Raw genomic sequence first — 20,338 nt, forward strand, 5'->3', positions numbered from 1 at the left:
AATGAGGTGTTGCCGTTCCTACATTACATACAGCATGTGTGGCAATATATTTCACAAGGAAAACTTGACTTACTGTAAATTGACTAAAGCTATATTTCAAACCTGTAAATTGAAAATACTATGGGTTTATCACATAATTCACGAAGCTTTGTAGTAACCCTGCCTAAAAACTTCTCAGGGTTAGTGTGAGCTGAAGGTTTGCTACACAAAAGCTACTTGTCTCTAACTTAATAGGATGCACCTAAAACACGGACAACCTCATGCCCTCCTGGTTGAATGCAACATTGAAAGGTATTTTTCAAGAATTCAAAATGAATTAAGTATGTCTGAACTAAAGTACTGAAATATGTAACAAAATATGAGTAAAGCACATGTTCACATCCCCAACATCCAACAGAATACATGGCAACAAATACAGATCTAAGCACTCCCCAATACCACAGAGATATGTCTGATCTCAGATAAGGTGAGATAACGCAATACGGATCATAAGATTTCAAAGTCACAAGCTAGCCTTCCAGTATAAGCACTATGGAAAATATATCTTGGGGGTATCATAATCACAAGGGCAAGAAAGTATGACATTTAGTGTGAATATGCAAATTAAGTAGGCTTGAAAATATATGTAACGTGACTCTAAACAATAGTCATTTCAGAAATAGTTGTCTTGTGTTATTCATAACAGCAACAAACTGCAAATGCTAACATATTGGCTAGTGTGTTGATACATAGATGTTAAATTAGAGACAGAGATTACCGATCATCTGTTCCGGGTGAATGAATGGTTTAACCTTGAGCTACTCGCTACAGAAAAAGGGCATTATTTTTAAAACAAGGGATAACTTGTAATTCCTAGTCCAGTGTTGATTAGTAGTATTTTATGAGTTACTCTTTGTAATTAAGTAGGAAATTTTGAAGAAAAACAAATGAAAAGTCAACCCCACAGGAAACGTCACTGAAGTTAGTGATGTTATGAACATAGAAGTGATCTTACCTTCATGTCAAAATGTCCAGACCTGATTGGTTAAGTGACCTTAATATAAAATATTATATCTCACTTGGGAGGTAAATAAATTCTGAGTGTATAAATCTGTTTTACCCAACTATGAAGTAAAATGCTGCCAGTTGTATAGGAGTCAATGAAAAACACAGCACAAGTTAACCTCTGCCCAAACAAACAACCATTGTTTTTATCAGTTTCAGTAAATTCGTTTACAATGGCAGATAGAAACATCCCAGTAATATATATTCATTATAGCAATATCACTCAAGGTATAACAGTCTCTGGCTTGTGGTATAAATCTTAATGTGGGATGCAGAAAATGACACATACCCATTGTGAGGGGCTCCAGATAACAGGGCTCGAGCGGTATGTATGGATAAAAATATGCACTATCACGGAGGAAATAAATTAGCAAACGTGAGCAGATAATAAATTACAGCAATGTAGCAGATACGGTCTTAGAATCATTTACAGACAGTACGATATCTGAAAAAGTATTGTTTTATTGTTTATTGACCTACTTACACAAGAGTAGCAATGTTGTGGTGCATATATGAAACAAAACACAAGATTACTGATACTCCATTAAATTCCATTCAGTACTCTAAATGAACTCTTAAGTTTATCCAGTAGTGCCATATTGAAAAAATAAGGAGTACATACTCCTAATGTTGAAAAATTATCTGGACCCTTGTTATAATATAATATCTTGTCTTCTTTAACTAAGCAGTATGATGTCCTATTGCTTAAATGACCAAATCTGCATTGAGAAGCAATAAAACGCACATGTGTAACTATCACAATGTATTTTCACTGTCTTTCTACCTCATGGTCATACAATGTATATTGTGAATAATATACCTCCTTTACAATGAAAAACCCATGTCCAATGTTATATTTCTTGAAAATATTTCACTTGAAATAAATGTCTCATTTTACACATTGCCAGTGTTTCAAGTGATTGTGTCTAGGTATCAGACATTGTTATCATCCCCAGGCTCAACATAATAAATAATCAAACAAGAAATGAAATACACAACACAACAACATGATGCTTGGCAGGAAAACAAAGCGATTACACTGCTGCATGAAATCAGAATGAGTTCGACAAGATGTTCACAACAGCATCTCTAAAAACTAAACCATACATACAAATGAAGGCATCAAACATAGATATTTTGTGATTGAAGTTTCTACAAAGTACATAAAGACTTGGGATCCTGCTGAAGTTGAATAATAACAATAATAATAATAATAATAATAACAAGTGTCCTACACAACTGTTGTTGACTTGTACTATAAAGACCGATAAGCTTGAAAGAAACCCAATACAACCACACAACCAGGGCACAGAAAACCAACAGTTGGAAGGCTGTGTGTTGCCTTTCCAGCTGTCTACACAAATTAACTATGGTCCTATGAAAGAAACCGTATGTTCTGTAACTTCCTTTGAACTATACATCATTACTGACTCTTTCTAAATCCAACATGTTACCATGGTTACACAGAGTCTGAACATCTTATCCAGTTGAGTCTCCCCTTACAACAGCCTAGGGTTGTATTGTAACCTGAGTTTCCCTTCGAAGATGTGTCTTAGTTGAAGTAGTAAAGTCACCATGCTCTACCTGGGATACATAGTGACATTATTTGTTCAGTAGGTTTATAAACTAGTGAGGACCATCAGGGGCCATGACTGATTTTACAACTACATATTAGAATATATTTTGGTCTTGGTAACCCTAGCAATACAAACTATTGTTCATGCCTTCTTTCTTACGGTGGAGGACTAGCAGGAGGTTTGAGACACTCCTAATAATGTTGACAAGAATTCTAAACATTTCATGAAATCCTACAGTCATGAAATAATCCATAGTCCACAGAAACAGCTAGTGAATTCCTGCTTATTTTATCCTGCTCACAAAATATCCACGTTGATACACAAATGCACTTGATACCCATCATGGTTCATGTCGTTCCTTTCCATATCATCAATTTCCCATATCATCAATCCATTTCACATACGATCCATGCCTGTCCATATGATTGATGTCCAGGTCCATATGATCCATGTTCCACCCATATGAGTGATCCATGCCAGAATGGTCCATACGACCCATGTCCAACTATACCATCCATGATCAGTCCAAATGATCCATCTCACACATACATGAGGCACACAGTGACTGGGTGAGACACATTGCTAGCTCCCGTTCTGCTGCTGTTGCTGCTGATTGCCTGCCTTCCTCTGCGAGGCATACTCCACAGTGGTCTGGAGAATCTTCTTCTCACAAGTCCTGAGTTGGAGAGCAAGAAGTAGAGCTGGGGACAAGTCCGACTTCTTCAACTGCTCCTCATCAGCCTGAGAACATGAAGATTCATGTGATTGATTAACACAAAGTCTCTAATTCAGGAACTTAACCAGGATTCTAAACTAAGTGCCCACTGCAGGCGATTTAGGCAAGAAATTGTTACTTTGTCCGAACTGGTCAGTTATCATTATATGATATGAAATAGGAAAATCATAAATCATCTACAGGTGGCTTATTAGATCACTGAGTTTCACAACCAGTAATGATAAAGGGCCCAGAGAGCTGGTAGCCCTCACCTCTAGTGTTGTTGGGTAGGCTTTGAGCAAGATGGCCGCCCTGGTCTGCAGGAAGGACCACACCTTCTGTTCATTCTCCTCTGTTACAGGAGTCTCCAGGTCCTTCAGCTGCTCCACGTCTTCCTGACTCGCAGCACTGTTGTACCGGGACTTCAGGGGGTCTGGCAAGCAGCACAGTGTTATTCTACATGTTCTGGATGTGGCAAGTTTAACTCAAGAGTAACAAAGAAATTGGGACAATATATTAAAGCGGTCAAATGTTTGAAGAAGGTGTTTCAGATAACTTTAGGAATAAAGATCTGATGAATGACTGACTGACTGACTGACTGACTGACTGACTGAGAGTTTGGTTTTATGCGCTTTTAGCAATATTCCAGCAACATCACATCGGGGGACACCAGAAATGGGCATCACACATTGTACCCATGTGGGGATTTGGACCCGGGTCTTCGGCGTGACGAATCAACACTTTAACCACTAGGCTACCCCACCGCCCCTCTTATGAAGGATGTGACTTATGTACAGGAAGACTCATACCACTAGCCATGTTAAAGCAGTCATATAAACATCTGGATAATGACCCTGACCCTCAATCCTAGACTGACTGAATCTGTTTACAAGTCATTAAATAAGTGGAAGACTTACCTTCCTCCATGTTGAAGACCCGAAGGAATGCTAGCAGATCTCCATCAACAGGGTTGTCACCCACATGTAGGAAGAAGGCTCTGGACCTGAAGACACAACACATCCGTCATCATCCTCATCGCCATCAGCATCACCATTGCTGGCAGCACCATCACCAGCATCCTCATGCTTACCATCTCACCATCATCCTCATCGCCATCAGCACCATCACCATTGCTGGCAGCACCATCACCAGCAACCTCATGCTTACCATCTCACCATCACCCTCATCGCCATCAGCAACATCAACATCACCATTGCTGGCAGCACCATCACCAGCATCCCCATGCTTACCATCTCACCATCACCCTCATCGCCATCAGCAACATCAACATCACCATTGCTGGCAGCACCATCACCAGCATCCCCATGCTTACCATCTCACCATCACCCTCATCGCCATCAGCAACATCAACATCACCATTGCTGGCAGCACCATCACCAGCATCCCCATGCTTACCATCTCACCATCACCCTCATCGCCATCAGCATCACCATTGCTGGCAGCACCATCACCAGCATCCTCATGCTTACCATCTCACCATCACCCTCATCGCCATCAGCAACATCAACATCACCATTGCTGGCAGCACCATCACCAGCATCCTCATGCTTACCATCTCACCATCACCCTCATCGCCATCAGCAACATCAACATCACCATTGCTGGCAGCACCATCACCAGCATCCCCATGCTTACCATCTCACCATCACCCTCATCATCAAATCAACATCACCATTGCTGGCAGCACCATCACCAGCATCCCCATGCTTACCATCTCACCATCACCCTCATCCCATCAGCATCACCATTGCTGGCATCACCATCACCACCATTGCTGGCATGCTTACCATCTCACCAGCATCCTCATCGCATCAGCATCACCATTGCTGGCAGCACCATCACCAGCATCCCCATGCTTACCATCTCACCATCACCCTCATATCAGCAACATCAACATCACCATTGCTGGCAGCACCATCACCAGCATCCCCATGCTTACCATCTCACCATCACCCTCATTATCACCAACGCCCTCATCACCATTCCCCACAATTTGCAGTTTATATCATCATCGTGATCCAAGAGATTGTGCCAAAATCAGTCACATAAACAGTCCACAGTAAATGATCCTATGACAGTAAGTTTTCTCAATGACTCAATAACATTCAGAGCCTGAACACAAACGGCTGTGTGTATAAAACAGACCTTGACAACCAGCACATTTCACCAGTTGCCGAGTCCACTGGATGGAATGATCCAGAAATTCAGTTTATTCACAAACAGCTTTGAAGTCACATATCACAAACACTGTACAACAGAAATGTCAACTTACGGCTGCAGCCCTATCCGGTTCAGGACTTCGGCCTTAGCTGCGAAAAGCGAATCTCCCTTGCTGATACCTACACAATGTTACAAAATCACATTTTGTGGTTAGTATAATGTATTTCTAAATGACAAATCTGACATCAGAAGCTGTTCTGGCACAAAATGAAATACCATATTTCACGGCTGGGAGGTTTTATTTCAAGAAATAAAGAGTCATATTATTCAAACTGGTTCCACATCATGACCACTTTCGGCTGACCAGTAACAAAAGCCACAAAAGACAACATTTTCAAGTGACTCACCTAGTTTTAGACACAAGCGATCATGTTCATTCTCTGGGTACACAAACCCATTGTGTACAAGGAACTCTGCATTGGATCGAGCACCATAGAAAATGAAGATCTGTGAAACGGATAGATACAAGACATAAACAGTCTGAGGAGGTGAGGAAACGACTTTTAAGAGAATTTAAGATTACAGTCAAATTCTAAATAGGGTCAAATATTTTGAAAAATCAAAGAAAATGGAACATGATTTGAGACCCATAATTAACCCTAATCATATAAGAACATTTTAGATCAATGAGAGCAAAAAGGATGAGAAGTTTCATTGCTCTGTAGCACATTCTAAGAGTGAGTGAGTGATGGTGAGTGAGTGAGTGAGTGAGTGAGTGAGTGAGTGAGTGAGTGAGTGAGTGAGTGAGTGAGTGAGTGAGTGAGTGAGTGAGTGAGTGAGAGAGAGTATGTTTTTACGCCTCTTTTAGCAATATTCGAGCAATAACACGGTGGGGGACACCAGAAATGGGCTTCACACATTGTGCCCATGTGGGGATTCGAACCTGGTTCTCCGGCGTGACGAGCGAACGCTTTAACCACCAGGCTACCCCACCGCCCCACATTCTAAGAGAACTGAAGAGCATGGTCAGAGTGCAAAAACAAACCAGAATCAATGGGACATTGGTACACTGGCAACTACAAATATACCAAACTTCATACCTATTTTAAAGAAATGGCTGTCTTGCGACTGTCTTGCCTTTTCAATATGGCTACCATTGCAGTCTATTGAAAATCAGATTCAAACCTTGTAAACCATCTTGAGATTTACTCTGCAGGTATCAGCACTTGTCTCCCCTATATATCTAGGACTGGCAAAACCTACTGAAAGGGCTACAGTTCCTCTACAAACTCTCTTCGATGTGTACTTGTTCCAGCTCAACAAAAGAGATCAACTGCAGCTTAACTCACAAGATGCATGGTGGTTGGATGTGTTTTGGCTATACATGTTATGGAAGTGTTTCTCTGTGTGTGTGATATTTCCATTCAGATCACAAACAACAGAACGAACTTGCATCATGTTAAATGCAGAACAGGTACATAAACATTAAATATATCTCACCTGTTCTTCAGATTTGAACTCTCTCAGAGTGTAGCATTCACTACAATCCTTCTCTACATTGTAGTCAGCTGTGAACTGAAACAACAAGCACCACTTACAGTTGGCTACAGATACTACATGGCTCAATACCATATCAGTCAACTATCATCCACAAAAATAGGAGCTGTCGTAAGTGAATGAGAACACATTATTTCATTTAGTTTATTTGTTTACTGCTTCGGTGAAACCAAGCACAGGTAAGGTGTTGACAAACCAAGAAACACAATCAGAGGCAATCAAACCCATGATCATGGGCTACAAGCACTCCCAAGGGTTACAAGTCTACATAGTGAATTGTGGTAGACTCAGACAACTGGACCTTCATAAACGAATGGAAACAGCAGCATTTGTACTCACATAGCCATTAGAGTGATTGCACATGTCCCAGAAGGGGATGAGACCAAACGTTGCCTGAGACCCGTCCTTGGTAGGTATCTGGTTCTGCCTGGTCATCACAGTCGATACTGCCCACCTGAAGCCAGAAACAACTCATGTCACCAGAGTCTCAACTGAACCATCAGAGTCTCAACTAACCATCAGAATCTCAACTGAACCATCAGAGACTCAACTGAACCATCAGAGTCTCAACTGAACCATCAGAGACTCAACTGAACCATCAGAGTCTCAACTGAACCATCAGTCTCAACTGAACTCAGACTGAACCATCAGAGTCTCAACTGAACCATCAGAGTCTCAACTGAACCATCAGAGTCTCAACTGAACCATCAGAGTCTCAACTGAACCATCAGAGACTCAACTGAACCATCAGAGTCTCAACTGAACCATAAGAGTCTCAACTGAACCATCAGAGTCTAAACTGAACCATCAGAGTCTCAACCGAACCATCAGAGTCTAAACTGAACCATCAGAGTCTCAACTGAACCATCAGAGTCTCAACTAAACCATCAGAGACTCAACTTAACCATCAGTCTAAACTGAACCATCAGAGTCTCAACTGAACCACTGCCCCATTACCACAACCTCAAGTGACTGGTCTTACAACACACACTGTTTTACGGCCTGTTTTACCAAGCTCCTAGACTAACAACTAGTCTCTGAAATGAACATATTTTACTGAAAAAAGTTCATAGTAAAAAAGTATAAAATATAATGAAAAGGAGCCCTGAGACCTTCTTCATTTTCAGAAGCTGAGGAAATCTAGACTTGCCACATTTTCTAGACTTGTGTGGGCTTTCTTGGATATATTTGCTTCAGGGTCTGTACGAGAGGCTACCAAGCTCCCTGTAAGGGCATAAAGGAGAGTGGCTTGGCCTTAATAGGACACATAAACAACAAACAATGGTACTGTATTCCTGTTACAATGAAGTAGGAGATACTTATACAGACTATTTATAAGTGAATACAGAGGAGAACCTGTAACTGTTCCAAGAGCAAAATGGAATGGGCATAGCAAAGAGTGCAATGACAAAGGGAGATAACTCCTGGGCCTAAGTCAGGGAATAACCTGTATTCTACTTCTAGTACTTACTGGGTTAGAGTACTTTTTCATCATGAACTTGCAATCATTAATTATCAACTAATGCACTCCACCAATAAATACTTGAATACACCACAAGTTTCCATTGTTGCTTTAAGAACATTTCCCCAAACTAATATGAGTCATAAAATGTTTGCCTTTAAGTTATTTTACAGAACATCTGATATGCAATCATGACCATTGCTAGCATGTGTTAACAAATTCAAACATGCTTTCTGTTTTCCATACCTGATGGAAGTAAGTCAGAGATTGATAGGTACTTACCTATATTCATCGAATGTGAAAATGTCTTTTATAGGAAGATTACTGGCTTTGGGGTTTTTCTGAAATCAAAGAAGAATCTGTGTATAGATAACCATGAAGAGAATAATGTCATATATTTTACTGACTCTACCGAAAGTGTACAGTTTGATTACTAGCCTTTGTTGTTGGACAAATGCAGGTAAAATGTTAGGAATAACAAGAAGAGTAAAACTGAAGTGCTTGTTGATTTTTGACTGTTTAATGGAACACTCAGTAATATTCCAGCTATATAAAGGTGGTCTGTAAATAATCCAGTCTGGCCAAACCAGTGATTGAAGTCATGAGCACGGATCCAACCCTCAGGATACAATGACATAAACCTGTCAAAAAACTAATCCAGTTACAGAAAATACAAGACAATACTGAAAGAATATACAAAATTTTACCCAATAATTTCAACTGTACCCATGGTAACCTACCTGAAGTAGCCTATAGAAGTAGGCGTACTGTCGGGAAATGTTTCGGTACTGGTTGAGGGAATCCCCTGAAATAGACAGTCCCACATGTCAAGTTCTTACTACGTTACCAGAATGAGAAACAACTCAGCACCTTACAATACACACATTCCTCCATATTGGTGATAACACAAACACATAATGTTGTTTGTGCCACAGCGAGCAATTTATCAGCCATATCATGGAAAATAGTATAGTTTGGTTAGTCACACTTAGAGACATAATCCATGTTAACCTTGATTCAAAAAACACAATTATAGGTTCCTGGTATGTCCAAGGGACACAATTCTGCGAGCATATTGCCATGGCCTGAGATTACTGGCCATTCATGCCGCCCCCACCCACAAAGAGAAGAAACCTACCCAATGCTGGGGAGCCCTTGAACTGCTGGAGCTCCTCCTGGCTGAAGTACAGTGGAGTTGTGTAACTTGTCGGCATGATGTCTGAAATGAAGAATTCAACCTTGTGTCAAGTATTACCTCATAGTGTCAAGAAGAATACCATGGCAGCTACACTAGTGTCAAACTAATCAAATTTTTACATACTCCTAGGCCAAATGTAGAGATAACATCATTATCAGGTAATATGATACACCAGGCGTTATCACCCATACTGCATATCCTGATCATGTTGAACACCAGTGCTTGTCATCGTCCATTAAACCATGCAGTTAATACTCATGCAGTTGGTCTATGAACATGTGGACACTGTTTCAGCAGTGGGGTAAACCTTGTTTGTTTTCAGCAAACTGATACATCCTGTATCTAGTTCCACATTGACAAGAATCTCTGGAGGGTGGGAGTTGTCATACCAATTACTGGATAACGCTTTTACTGCTGCTGAGAGATCCTAAAAGATAGGGACTTTTCTAACATTTGGCCTAGGACTATACAGTAGTACAAGGCATATCATTCTGTACAGTGGAAAATGCCTCAACTTTATATGAGACAGTATACTTACACTGCGAGTGTGTGGCATCTTTATGTCACTCTGCCCAATATTTGCCTTACATGACATAATATAAAGAAACAAAAGTGCTACAGATTGTATGAATGAACATTTTTGTGAAACACATAATCTGTAATATACATATTAAAATCATGTTCACCAGATCCTGGAGTTGGTGAGGGAGACAACCCTACATAGTGACTGTACCCTGGTACAACAACTGACCTATGTAGGGCTTCCACAGTGAGTCTGGCGCCCACTTCTCACACAGTAGGTGCAGAGCTAGAGTGATGTTGGGCATTGCCTGGAGTATCTTGTCCTCACTGATCAGGTTTCCTACAAAATGATGCAGCATTGTGAACAAATGCAATATTTCTGCAAAATGTTTAGGATGATATATAAACAGCTCTCTCATTCAAGGTGAGGTGAAATTGGGTTTTACGTCGTGCTTGAGAATATTTCGCTCATATGACGACGTGCATGTGTGTGTATGTGCGGCTGCTTGTACTAGCCCAGACTTAAGCTGGTTTTATAGTGCTAGCCCACTGAGATACCATGCCGCAGTGAAGCATGAATACCCCACTCAGACACATTATACTGACTCCAAGACTACTGACACCATTAATGCCAAGCACCAGGCAGGGACCAACAAGTACCATATTTTAACGTCTTTTGGTTTGATGCGGTCGGGGATCGAACCTGCAACCTTCCGCTCTCCGGGCGGACGCTCTAACCACTACACCACGGAGGCGGTCCTCTCATTCAAAGACATTAGATTAAATGTATTCCTATCCAGTATTCTGCATATGAAATGTGACTGATTCAATCCTTTTCATCACCAACAACAGACAATACAGTATTCAGGTGCTCAGTTTATCTTGTCAGCTGAAGTCTGCTCAAAACATGTTCGGCAGGTGCTTCTTACCAAGGACAGACTTCTTGGCTGAATCCACAGTCAACATCAGCTTCCTCGGGATAGACAGGAACAGCTCTGATTCCTGTAAATCAACACATATTCTAATATCAAAGAAAATACAAGATGCAAATCAAGAGAGAAGAAACTGAGAGCCACTTGACAATGATCTTAACAGATACACTCCCTGCACAAAACAAGGGCAGTTAGGACTGGGACACTGCTGATATTTCACTTGTTATATAAACTACAAGGTGCTTAAAATTAAGAATGAGTGAGGGTGGTGGGGTAGCCTAGTGGTTAAAGCGCCGCTTGTCACACTGAAGACCTGGGTTCAGTTCCCCACATGGGTACAGTGTGGGAAGCCCATTTCTGGTGTCCCCCGCTGTAATATTGCTGGAATATTGCTAAAAGCGGCGTAAAACTAAACTCACTAACACTAAGAATGAGTGAGTGAATATGGTTTTACAACACTATTAGCATTAATCTAGCAACAGCTTCAGAAATAGCTTCACATAATGTACCATGTGGAGAATAGACTGACTGAGTTTGGTTTTATGCTGCTTTTAGCAATATTCCAGCAACATCACGGCGGCCTTAGAGACTTTGTAATAAGATTTGGGGTGTCCCTAGATGCAACAGAAAACATTAGGATTCCAGGACATACACTGATAGAATTAATTTTCAGTAACCCATGCCTGTCATAAGAGGTGACTAATGGGATCGGGTGGTCAGACTCGCTGACTTGGTTGACACATGTCATCGGTTCCCAACTGTGCAGATCGATGCTCATGCTGTTGATCACGGGATTGTCTGGTCCAGAGTAGACTATTTACAGATTGACGTTATATAGCTGGAACATCGCTTAGCGTATTACGCTGCCACATAAAACTAAACTCACGCACTCACTCCAACACTGATATAACCTATTAGTCATTGTCATAACTAATGTCACATTTCTTATCAGCACAATGCTTATATGTACTAAGCAAACTGAGTATGCAAGGTAGATGATCTGGTGTACAATGTCATGTCAAAGATAACCCAAACAGCAACATGTAAACACTGCTTGTTTCGCTACGTGTACTAATCTGTTATAGTGCCAGTCAATTTGTTGATCGTGCTGGAGCTGATCACGGATGCCCCACCCAGATACAGCATACTGACACTCACTCCTTGTCTTATCACATTAATGCTGAGCACAAGGCAGGGTAACAACATGTACCATCTTTTAACAGGATTTTAATGGCTAGATACTGAACCAACGACCATCGACTCCCTGTACAGACACTCTATCCACTACCAGGAGGATGTCCATCAGAGTGTATATAATAAATAGGGCTGTGCAATATTACTGGTAAACTGGTATATACCGGTACAGTACCTTGCGAAATGATTATCACGATATAGTTCAGATTCTGCAATATATTGGGTCATCCAGAGTTGGCTCCCTTTGAATCATATGCCCTTCACTTCCATGCCAACAATATGCGTTCTAAAAGAGCTAAATATTCTACCAAGTTTTGTGGGTTTGGACGTTTTCATATGTGATATTTTGGAGGAATTAAGTGGTATCAAATGGGCCAAAGTTTCATTTGGACTTATTAGTAGACCCTCTGGCTCTGAGTGACCATTTCACAGTTCAAATTATTTGAGTATTTTTGTTTGTTTCATACTGGGACAAATGTTATCAATTTATCATAAAGGCCTAAGTCTTATAAATTTTGTAGGACTGTATGATGACATTCTAGTCCAGGATCTCAGTCATTAGAGGTCACATGAGATTTTAAGCAAGTAGTTCACCTAAATCATGTTTTTGTTTCATTTTGCAAAAGTTCATGTTAACACATGTTATACTGGTATTGAATCTGAATGAATCACTGACATAACGTAACAATAATTACATACTGCATTGAAGAGCACTCTATTTAAGTAGTGAGTATGATTTTATGCCGCTTTTAGCAATATTCCTGCAATATCACGGCGGGGGACACCAGAAATGGGCTTCACACATTGAACCCATGTGGGGAATCGAACCTGTGTCTTCGGCGTGACAAGCCAACGCTTTAACCACTAGGCTACCCCACCGCCCCCTCTGTTGAAGCAAACAACACTGACCATGAAAATCATGTTATACTATTACCTTTATCATTATGTTTGCAAAACTTTGTTGCAATACTTCAATTAAACTTTCCACATTAAGACTCTATGTCATTATATTTATCTGTAAACCATTGGCATACAGCCATACACCATGGGGACGGGGAGCCTGAAAGTATGGTGTAACAGCAACTGAGAAGATGATGTCGCACACAGAGACCTATTATGAATTTATGATGTACGCACATGGGCCTTGACATTATTATATCTCTTAAGTTATTGCAATATATCGCAATATGAAAATCAGGGCAATATCCAGCCCTAATAATAAACACACCTTGAGATCTTTATTTGCCTTGAGCCCATGTCCCAAGTCTTGATACTGCACAATCTCTGCTGATGTTGTGTCCACGCCATTGTTGGCTAACCACTCCAGGAATGCTGGGAAACACTGATCTCGGCTCTTTTCTGGTGGGGCTATGGCTGCAACAGAAGAGGAGATATGTCCATATGTTGATATCAAGAGTACAATATTACATGACAACATCCATTAAATATGACAGCTGTCAATGTGTCATAACATGACAGCCATTTACCATCAGAAGGAACAACTAGAGATCTAAACATAGTGTGTCAATGTTGCTGATTCTTTTACTTGGCAATATTCCAACTGGATCAAGGTACACTGTTAAAAATGAAAACCTGGGATTGATATTATGAGAACTTTCCACCTTGACTGGGTAGAAGAAAATGTCACCAAGCAGTTCACCAAGCCTGAAAAGCACAGAGTTCATGTCCACAGAATCACATAGCACTCATGTGAAGTACCTGATTGTATTTTTCGGATTTTCTCCACAAGTCCATGTATTTCTGGGAAGTCATCCCACTCCTTTGACCCAGTGGCTGGTGGCTTGGAGCAGACTGCACAGGAACGTTACAACACGCCATTAACGATAATATCATAATATCTCCATTGCAATGTGCCAAATTCCACTGGTCAAACATAAAGTATATAAAGTACTGATAATTAATCATTAATATCACTGACATATACAATAAATGTTTGATGGTTCATCAGAGCATACAATTCATATGTGCCAAATTCCACTGGTCAAACATAAAACATCACATAAAGTACTGATAATTAATATCATTAAATTACATATCTCTTTGACATATACAATAACCGTCCTGATGATTCAGGCTGTCCCATCAGAGCAGAAATAATGTCCATTATATTATTGATGATTACTTTTTTTTTAACCGTCTGTATTCATGATATTTATGGTACATATGATATGTTTATTACAGAGAGTTTCACTGGAGCTGCTGTAATATGAATTTAGTGTTGATACATATATGAAATTGAATGAATGCTGTGAATGAATCAATTTCCATATATACACACTGATACAGTGTTGACTTTAAATGTTTCCTAACATCATTACCACTATGTAACATCATCCCTACTTTGAGCATGATAAGTGTAAGGAAGAATACATGACAGAGAAACCATTTAAACAAGTTGAACAAGCTCCACTGTTTTGCTTGTTCGTCTGGTACTCACTGTCAAGGAGCTGGTTAACTAGCTCTGTAACATCTCTCTTGGCAGCCTTGGGTAGGACCTGGGTTTGGCTGGCCCCCTCAGTACTGGTGGTGTTCTCTTTAGCTGCCTGCTTTCCACCTCCACCTTTTCTGCTTTTCTTCCCCATGATGATGTTGTTTACTACTTCTGCCAAAAAAACATCATTTGAAACATAACATTAGTAAAACATTGTCATATCTCAGAAATATAGTTCTCTCTACCCCCATGTATAGTGTAACAAATTACCTTTCCCCCCGAACTATTATAGTGAAAGTACGAGGACGCTATACCCCCATGTATACCCCCCTACGTTAAGACGCACATTGCCGTGAAAACTAATGATAAACAGTTAGAAGACGGTTTAGTTCGGGTTATATATCTTCTCTCTATTACTTTAGTTACGTCTGTGATTATCGTAAATCATATGGGGCAATATGAACATCGCACTTCTGCTTTAGTTTAGAACAGTAAATCCAGATGAAGTTGACTAGTTACATGACATTCCACAGATGCATTGTGGGACTGTGTACATAGGCTTAGTCAGCGAACATTGCTGTGTCGGTATTTAACTGTGATTCGAGCAGACATTTGTTCGTCAAAAAAAAATTAAATGTAACGTTTCCACTAGTGATGTTAGCCGTGTGAAGCAACTGCAAACCAGAAAACAGGGTGCTACAGAGTAGTTTAGAGTAGGAGTCTGTGCGAGGCAATGACAAATGACATGCATTGTGACATCAGTTACCAAAGGTATGCGTTTCATTATGAGGGGCAGATGAGAATGGCGTGAGTGATGTCAATACAGTGTGACGTAATTTCTACATCTCAGAAATTATTACACTGAGGATATACCAATATTTGTTCTTATTCTCAACTTTTGGTGATAGGTCTATAATACTGTGAAAGGGAATAGACACTGCGAATAATCTCTTAAGTTTAACAAAACTCTTCTGGGACTGTCTGAACAAAACAATTCATGAATTTACACATTTACCCATGTGGGCAATTGAACCTGATTTTTCATGAATGACAAGCAGTTACTTAATGACTAGGCGACCCCAACAGCCCCTCGAAAATGAGATGTTTAAAAGTGAGTGAGTGAGTGAGTGAGTGAGTGAGGTTTTATGCAATATTCCAGCGATATTTACAACAGGGGACACCAGAAATAGCCTTCACACATTGTACCAATGTGGGGAATCCAACAGGCCTACAGCGTGACAAGTAACGCTTTAACCACTAGGCTACCCCACCGCCCAACTGAAATTAGTGAATGGATTTAACTGAATGGGTTAATCTGTTTGACCCCAGGGTTTGTGTTACAGGTTCACATATATTCTGTAGGGGTTCCATGCAGTGAATGCACAATAGATCAGAACTGTTCATAAAATAGTTATTAGGAAGTCATATTTCTGATCAATGTTCCATTAATATGCTTTTCTACAGAAGTACAAAAATTAAATAAAATGTTTGTATAATCACACAAATACACCAGTATAGTATAATACTTATCAAAACAATCTTGAGCTTTTGTGTATCTTGTCAAAAGGGCTACTGTGAGGATAAGAACTGGCTATAGAAACATGTTCACTAATATTGACATTAGTGTGATAATTTGATTTGGGGCAATTTGACCAAATTTGCTGGGGCATTTTGTAGCTGTCACTACTTCCTATATAATAGATAACATTATCTTAAACACAAGCCATTATTCAAGGATTTACATTACTAATTCTGTGGACGCAACACACCCGTTATAGCCAAAATGATTTAATATTTCAAGTCGGCAGTATTTCACCCCAATCATGACGATTTTAGCCCGAGAAGGGCTATAAACCTATAAGCCTATTTGATGATAGTTTTACGATGTGTAACGGGATACACCCGAACCGGCCTGAAGCCGAACCGGCCCCTGGATATTTAACCCAAACCGGCCCTTGGATATTTAACCCAAACCGGCCCCACACCCAAACCGGCCCCTGGGTTAATTAACAGGAATCAGACAGACAATTAATCAGACAGACATGAAGATTTCAATTAATTTATTTAATTTAACGCAAGAATCGGACACGTTATCCATGATGAACAAATTATGAATCATGTCCTTCAGATAATGTCTTTTATAAGATTATACGAAAGGTGAAGATAACAGTATACGGTGCAGTTGACACTGAGTGAACGCAATCAGTGTCAAGTAAGAGCATACGCTTAAGACAACATGTACATTAATTCGCTCACGATAATCCGTTCAAAGAAATATTAAAACAACACATTCACTTTAATCGCTCAGTGAGACGTGCGTAAAATAACACTTTAATTTTGGAGCTGAAGAATGTTTTAGTTTTCATAATGTTAGCAGAATTCACTCTGTGAAAGGTGGTTAATGTGTGTTGAAAATCTTGACAAATGTTCCAAGCATGGAAACATGCAAAAAAGATGAAGGACGACATTATTTTTCGTTACTGGAAACTTGGGCATAACAAAGGTGAAACGTGAATTCATTATATTGGATTTATGTGCTATTCTTGTATTGAATTAATGTGTCAATTCTGTGGATACGATACAACGAAATGTAAGTACACGTTTTACTTTAGGATTGTTTTGCAATTGATCTTTTAGATTCTTAAAAGAATTACATAAAATGTCCTCTGCCACGGGATCTCCGTGATCAGCAGCACTTGCATGCATCGACACTAATATTCGCTAATATATTTTCAAAATTGATATTACATGTAAAGACATATGAGTAATATGTTTTCGTCATTTATGTTAAAGGAATTCATATGTCAATGTTGAAATATTTACTTTTCGGGCCGGTTTGGGTCAAATATCAGGGGCCGGTTCGGGTTAAATATCAGGGGCCGGTTCGGGGTAATTCTGTGTAACATACTGCCAGAGATCGGTATATATGCCGCTCTGATACATTGCGTAGTGACAGTTCTAGGGTTGGATTTCTATCCATGAGCAAAATCCTAGAAAGACAGGCAATATAAACATCATATAAATACCTCTACAGCATAAAACAACAATTCAATAGCTGTTCCTTTCCATCAAGATGCTGTACACGTTATTTGCGTTTTTCAATGTTTGGTGCTGCACGTAAGGAATATGATGAAATTATAATCTAAGCCGGCATAATTGTCCGTATAAACACTCGCATATAGAAATATTACAGTTTCCCTCGATAACGAAATGTAGAGAATTACCTGTCAATAAATACCTGACTGTATGCAACCCTTCTTAAGTTTACAAGCCGACTTCCTCAGAAGGACTTGACATGTGAATACCACAACACGTCATCAGTTTGTGTGCACAACGGTATACCTATCAAATTTCTTGCATGGTTCTTCTCTGAACGTTTTCGAATTGATAATTAAGAGATTTCCATCTCTGCATTGCTAAATTCATTTAGTTTTATTATTTCAAAAGTGTAATTGGTAGTGTTGTAGATACATGCAGACTTATGACCAATATTTCAAGTATATTAAGTATAAACAGAAACTTCTCCCATGACTCAGTTACCTCCCCTAGTGGTGATAGAAAATTCAAATTCTACCGAAATTAGCTGAGGACATACCACCCCAGCTGTGTAGTTCTATCAATTGAATTATCTTGTTGTACAAAATATCAAGTAAAAACTCAGACAAACACTGAGATATCCCATGTTTGGAATAGTGATTAGTACGTTAATACATCCAAACATCTCTATCATGGTCCAGTTTCCATTCCAACTTTTAGACGAGTTGGCGATGTCACACTGTAGACTGGTTTTTGTACAGATAGTCGCAACCGATGCGTTCAGTAGGCAGATTCTATTTCATGTTCACGTCACATTACAGTTTTTATTTAAACATTCATGTCAACATTCTAAACGTTTGGAATCAAACTGCCTAAATGCAGTAGTGTTACATAATTTTCGCCATCTCATAACATCTGGTTAATACTGCTCCCGTGGATATTGCTAATTATTTGTGCCTCTGCCAGTTGGGCACTTATAGTTCAGATGGCCGTTCATTCTAGTGAAATATGATAACCCCACCGCGCATTTGTGTCTGTATTGTACTAACTTACGTGCCACGCGGCTTATTCCGCAACCTAGGTTAAAGTGGACTTCTATCTTTAATAAAAGGCCAATCATCTGATCATTTCAGACCTCGAGTACGAAAGCGGATCTACAGGAAGCGCTCGTTTAATCATCAATATCAGGGATACTCTACAACATAGTCTTATATAGTCTCCCTGTCAATATACACCATCTTCTTCAAATGAACAGGAACGATTTTTTTTATTGATAGACAACTTCTTTGTTGCAATGGATGCGACGTAAAGAAGTTGTCAATCCATTAAAAAACCGTTCCCGTTCATCATACCGGCTTCTAAATGCCACTTGAATTTAAGAAGTTGTCTTCTTCAAATATCGCAGGCGCTCGTCATTTACTTCAATCAGATCCCATGTACTAATATATTACATTGTCTCTGCTTAAATAAAGGCATCAATTAAACAATCCAGAGATCTGTTGTCTTCCGTTTGACGACCTGCCCCTGATAGTTATCTCCCTTTGTGGTAGAACTGAACGTAAAGCAACGTAAAATGCAACTTTCACTCTCAAAATAGTTTTTGTTTTACTATCGGATAAAATGTGTAAGGAAGGGGCAGATACAACTTTTTGAGAAAGGTGTGTGTGTGGGGTGGGGGTTGCACACTTCATTTTCACGAGTTTCAATGGTCATTTAATAAACTTTCAGGACAAAGGGGGGTGGGGGGTGGTAAATGCTTTGTATCTGGATCCGCCTATGGGAATTTCAACAGAAATCATGGGGTTTTTCGACATAAAATGACATAAAAGGTAAAAGTAAGACCGGCCGGCCGACACATATTTTTTTTAAAAAGTGATGAGAAACAAGAATATTTTCTTCTCTAGTGTGCAGAATAAAACAATCTTAGGGACGGGTCGCACTTTTAGGTCGGGCGGTATTTAGAAACAAGAATATTTTATATAAGTTAAAATACGCCTTGTCATAATCCAACAATGACATTTACTGAAACAAGAGACTTCAACTTTGTGTATATGGTGGTGAATTTATTTTTAGTGAAAAGTTTTTTTAGGAGTGACATGAATATAAAAGAATCACACTTTTTCAAGTCGTTTGATATAATGCCTACACTCTGTTTTAACCGCGAAAGAGCCTGGTATATAAGCAGGTCCAGCTCGCCCCATGTCTTATCGTTTATAACTCTCGATCAAGATGGATTTAGCTCTGCTTCTAAGCAGTATTTAGTATTGGACAGTGCATAATTAGAATGCATTATATAATTATATAGTAACCTAATCAGGTGCGTAATTATTTTGTCGATCGTTAAATTTAAAATCTTTTACAGACGCTTTGAAAAATAAAAATCAACATTTTTGGTGGCTTATATCAACCATCGCCCCATCCTACAAATCGATCTTAGATCCTCGACTGTCTTACTTTCAAAGATTTTA

General features: G+C 39.6%; 1 protein-coding gene across 4 annotated transcripts; it reads right to left on the bottom strand.

Moving 5' to 3' along the window:
* Positions 1-3,053: 3,053 nt before the first annotated feature.
* On the bottom strand, positions 3,054-18,194 carry LOC124287368 (actin-histidine N-methyltransferase-like). 4 transcript variants are annotated; one of them, XM_046723879.1, is made up of 16 exons: positions 18,073-18,194; positions 14,841-15,005; positions 14,102-14,194; positions 13,611-13,756; positions 11,186-11,258; positions 10,486-10,596; positions 9,675-9,755; positions 9,277-9,341; positions 8,819-8,877; positions 7,414-7,528; positions 7,018-7,092; positions 5,925-6,024; positions 5,630-5,696; positions 4,254-4,339; positions 3,609-3,769; positions 3,054-3,362 (listed from the first exon to the last, which is right to left on the bottom strand). In XM_046723879.1, exons 2-16 carry the CDS (start codon positions 14,983-14,985, stop codon positions 3,204-3,206), a joined length of 1,536 nt encoding a protein of 511 aa, XP_046579835.1. In that variant the 5' UTR covers positions 14,986-15,005; positions 18,073-18,194; the 3' UTR covers positions 3,054-3,203. The 4 variants fall into 4 exon arrangements, with proteins under 4 accessions (XP_046579835.1, XP_046579836.1, XP_046579834.1 ...); XM_046723880.1 differs by having other exon boundaries at positions 14,841-15,002; positions 18,059-18,194; XM_046723878.1 differs by having other exon boundaries at positions 18,059-18,194.
* Positions 18,195-20,338: the final 2,144 nt, after the last annotated feature.

This window comes from Haliotis rubra, unplaced genomic scaffold (assembly GCF_003918875.1).
Source record: "Haliotis rubra isolate DU_JTF1 unplaced genomic scaffold, ASM391887v1 Scf40, whole genome shotgun sequence".
NCBI classification, from domain to species: Eukaryota; Metazoa; Mollusca; class Gastropoda; order Lepetellida; family Haliotidae; genus Haliotis; species Haliotis rubra.

What these genes read in the sequence shown, in the direction of transcription:
- LOC124287368 (XM_046723879.1), bottom strand. Translation starts at nt 14,985, where the DNA reads ATGGGGAAGAAAAGCAGAAAAGGTGGAGGTGGAAAGCAGGCAGCTAAA. An exon ending in AGTTAACCAGCTCCTTGACA is followed by an intron (nt 14,195 to 14,840) that starts GTGAGTACCAGA and finishes GTTCCTGTGCAG; the next exon opens with TCTGCTCCAAGCCACCAGCC. An exon ending in AGCCAAGAAGTCTGTCCTTG is followed by an intron (nt 10,597 to 11,185) that starts GTAAGAAGCACC and finishes ATCATTTTGTAG; the next exon opens with GAAACCTGATCAGTGAGGAC.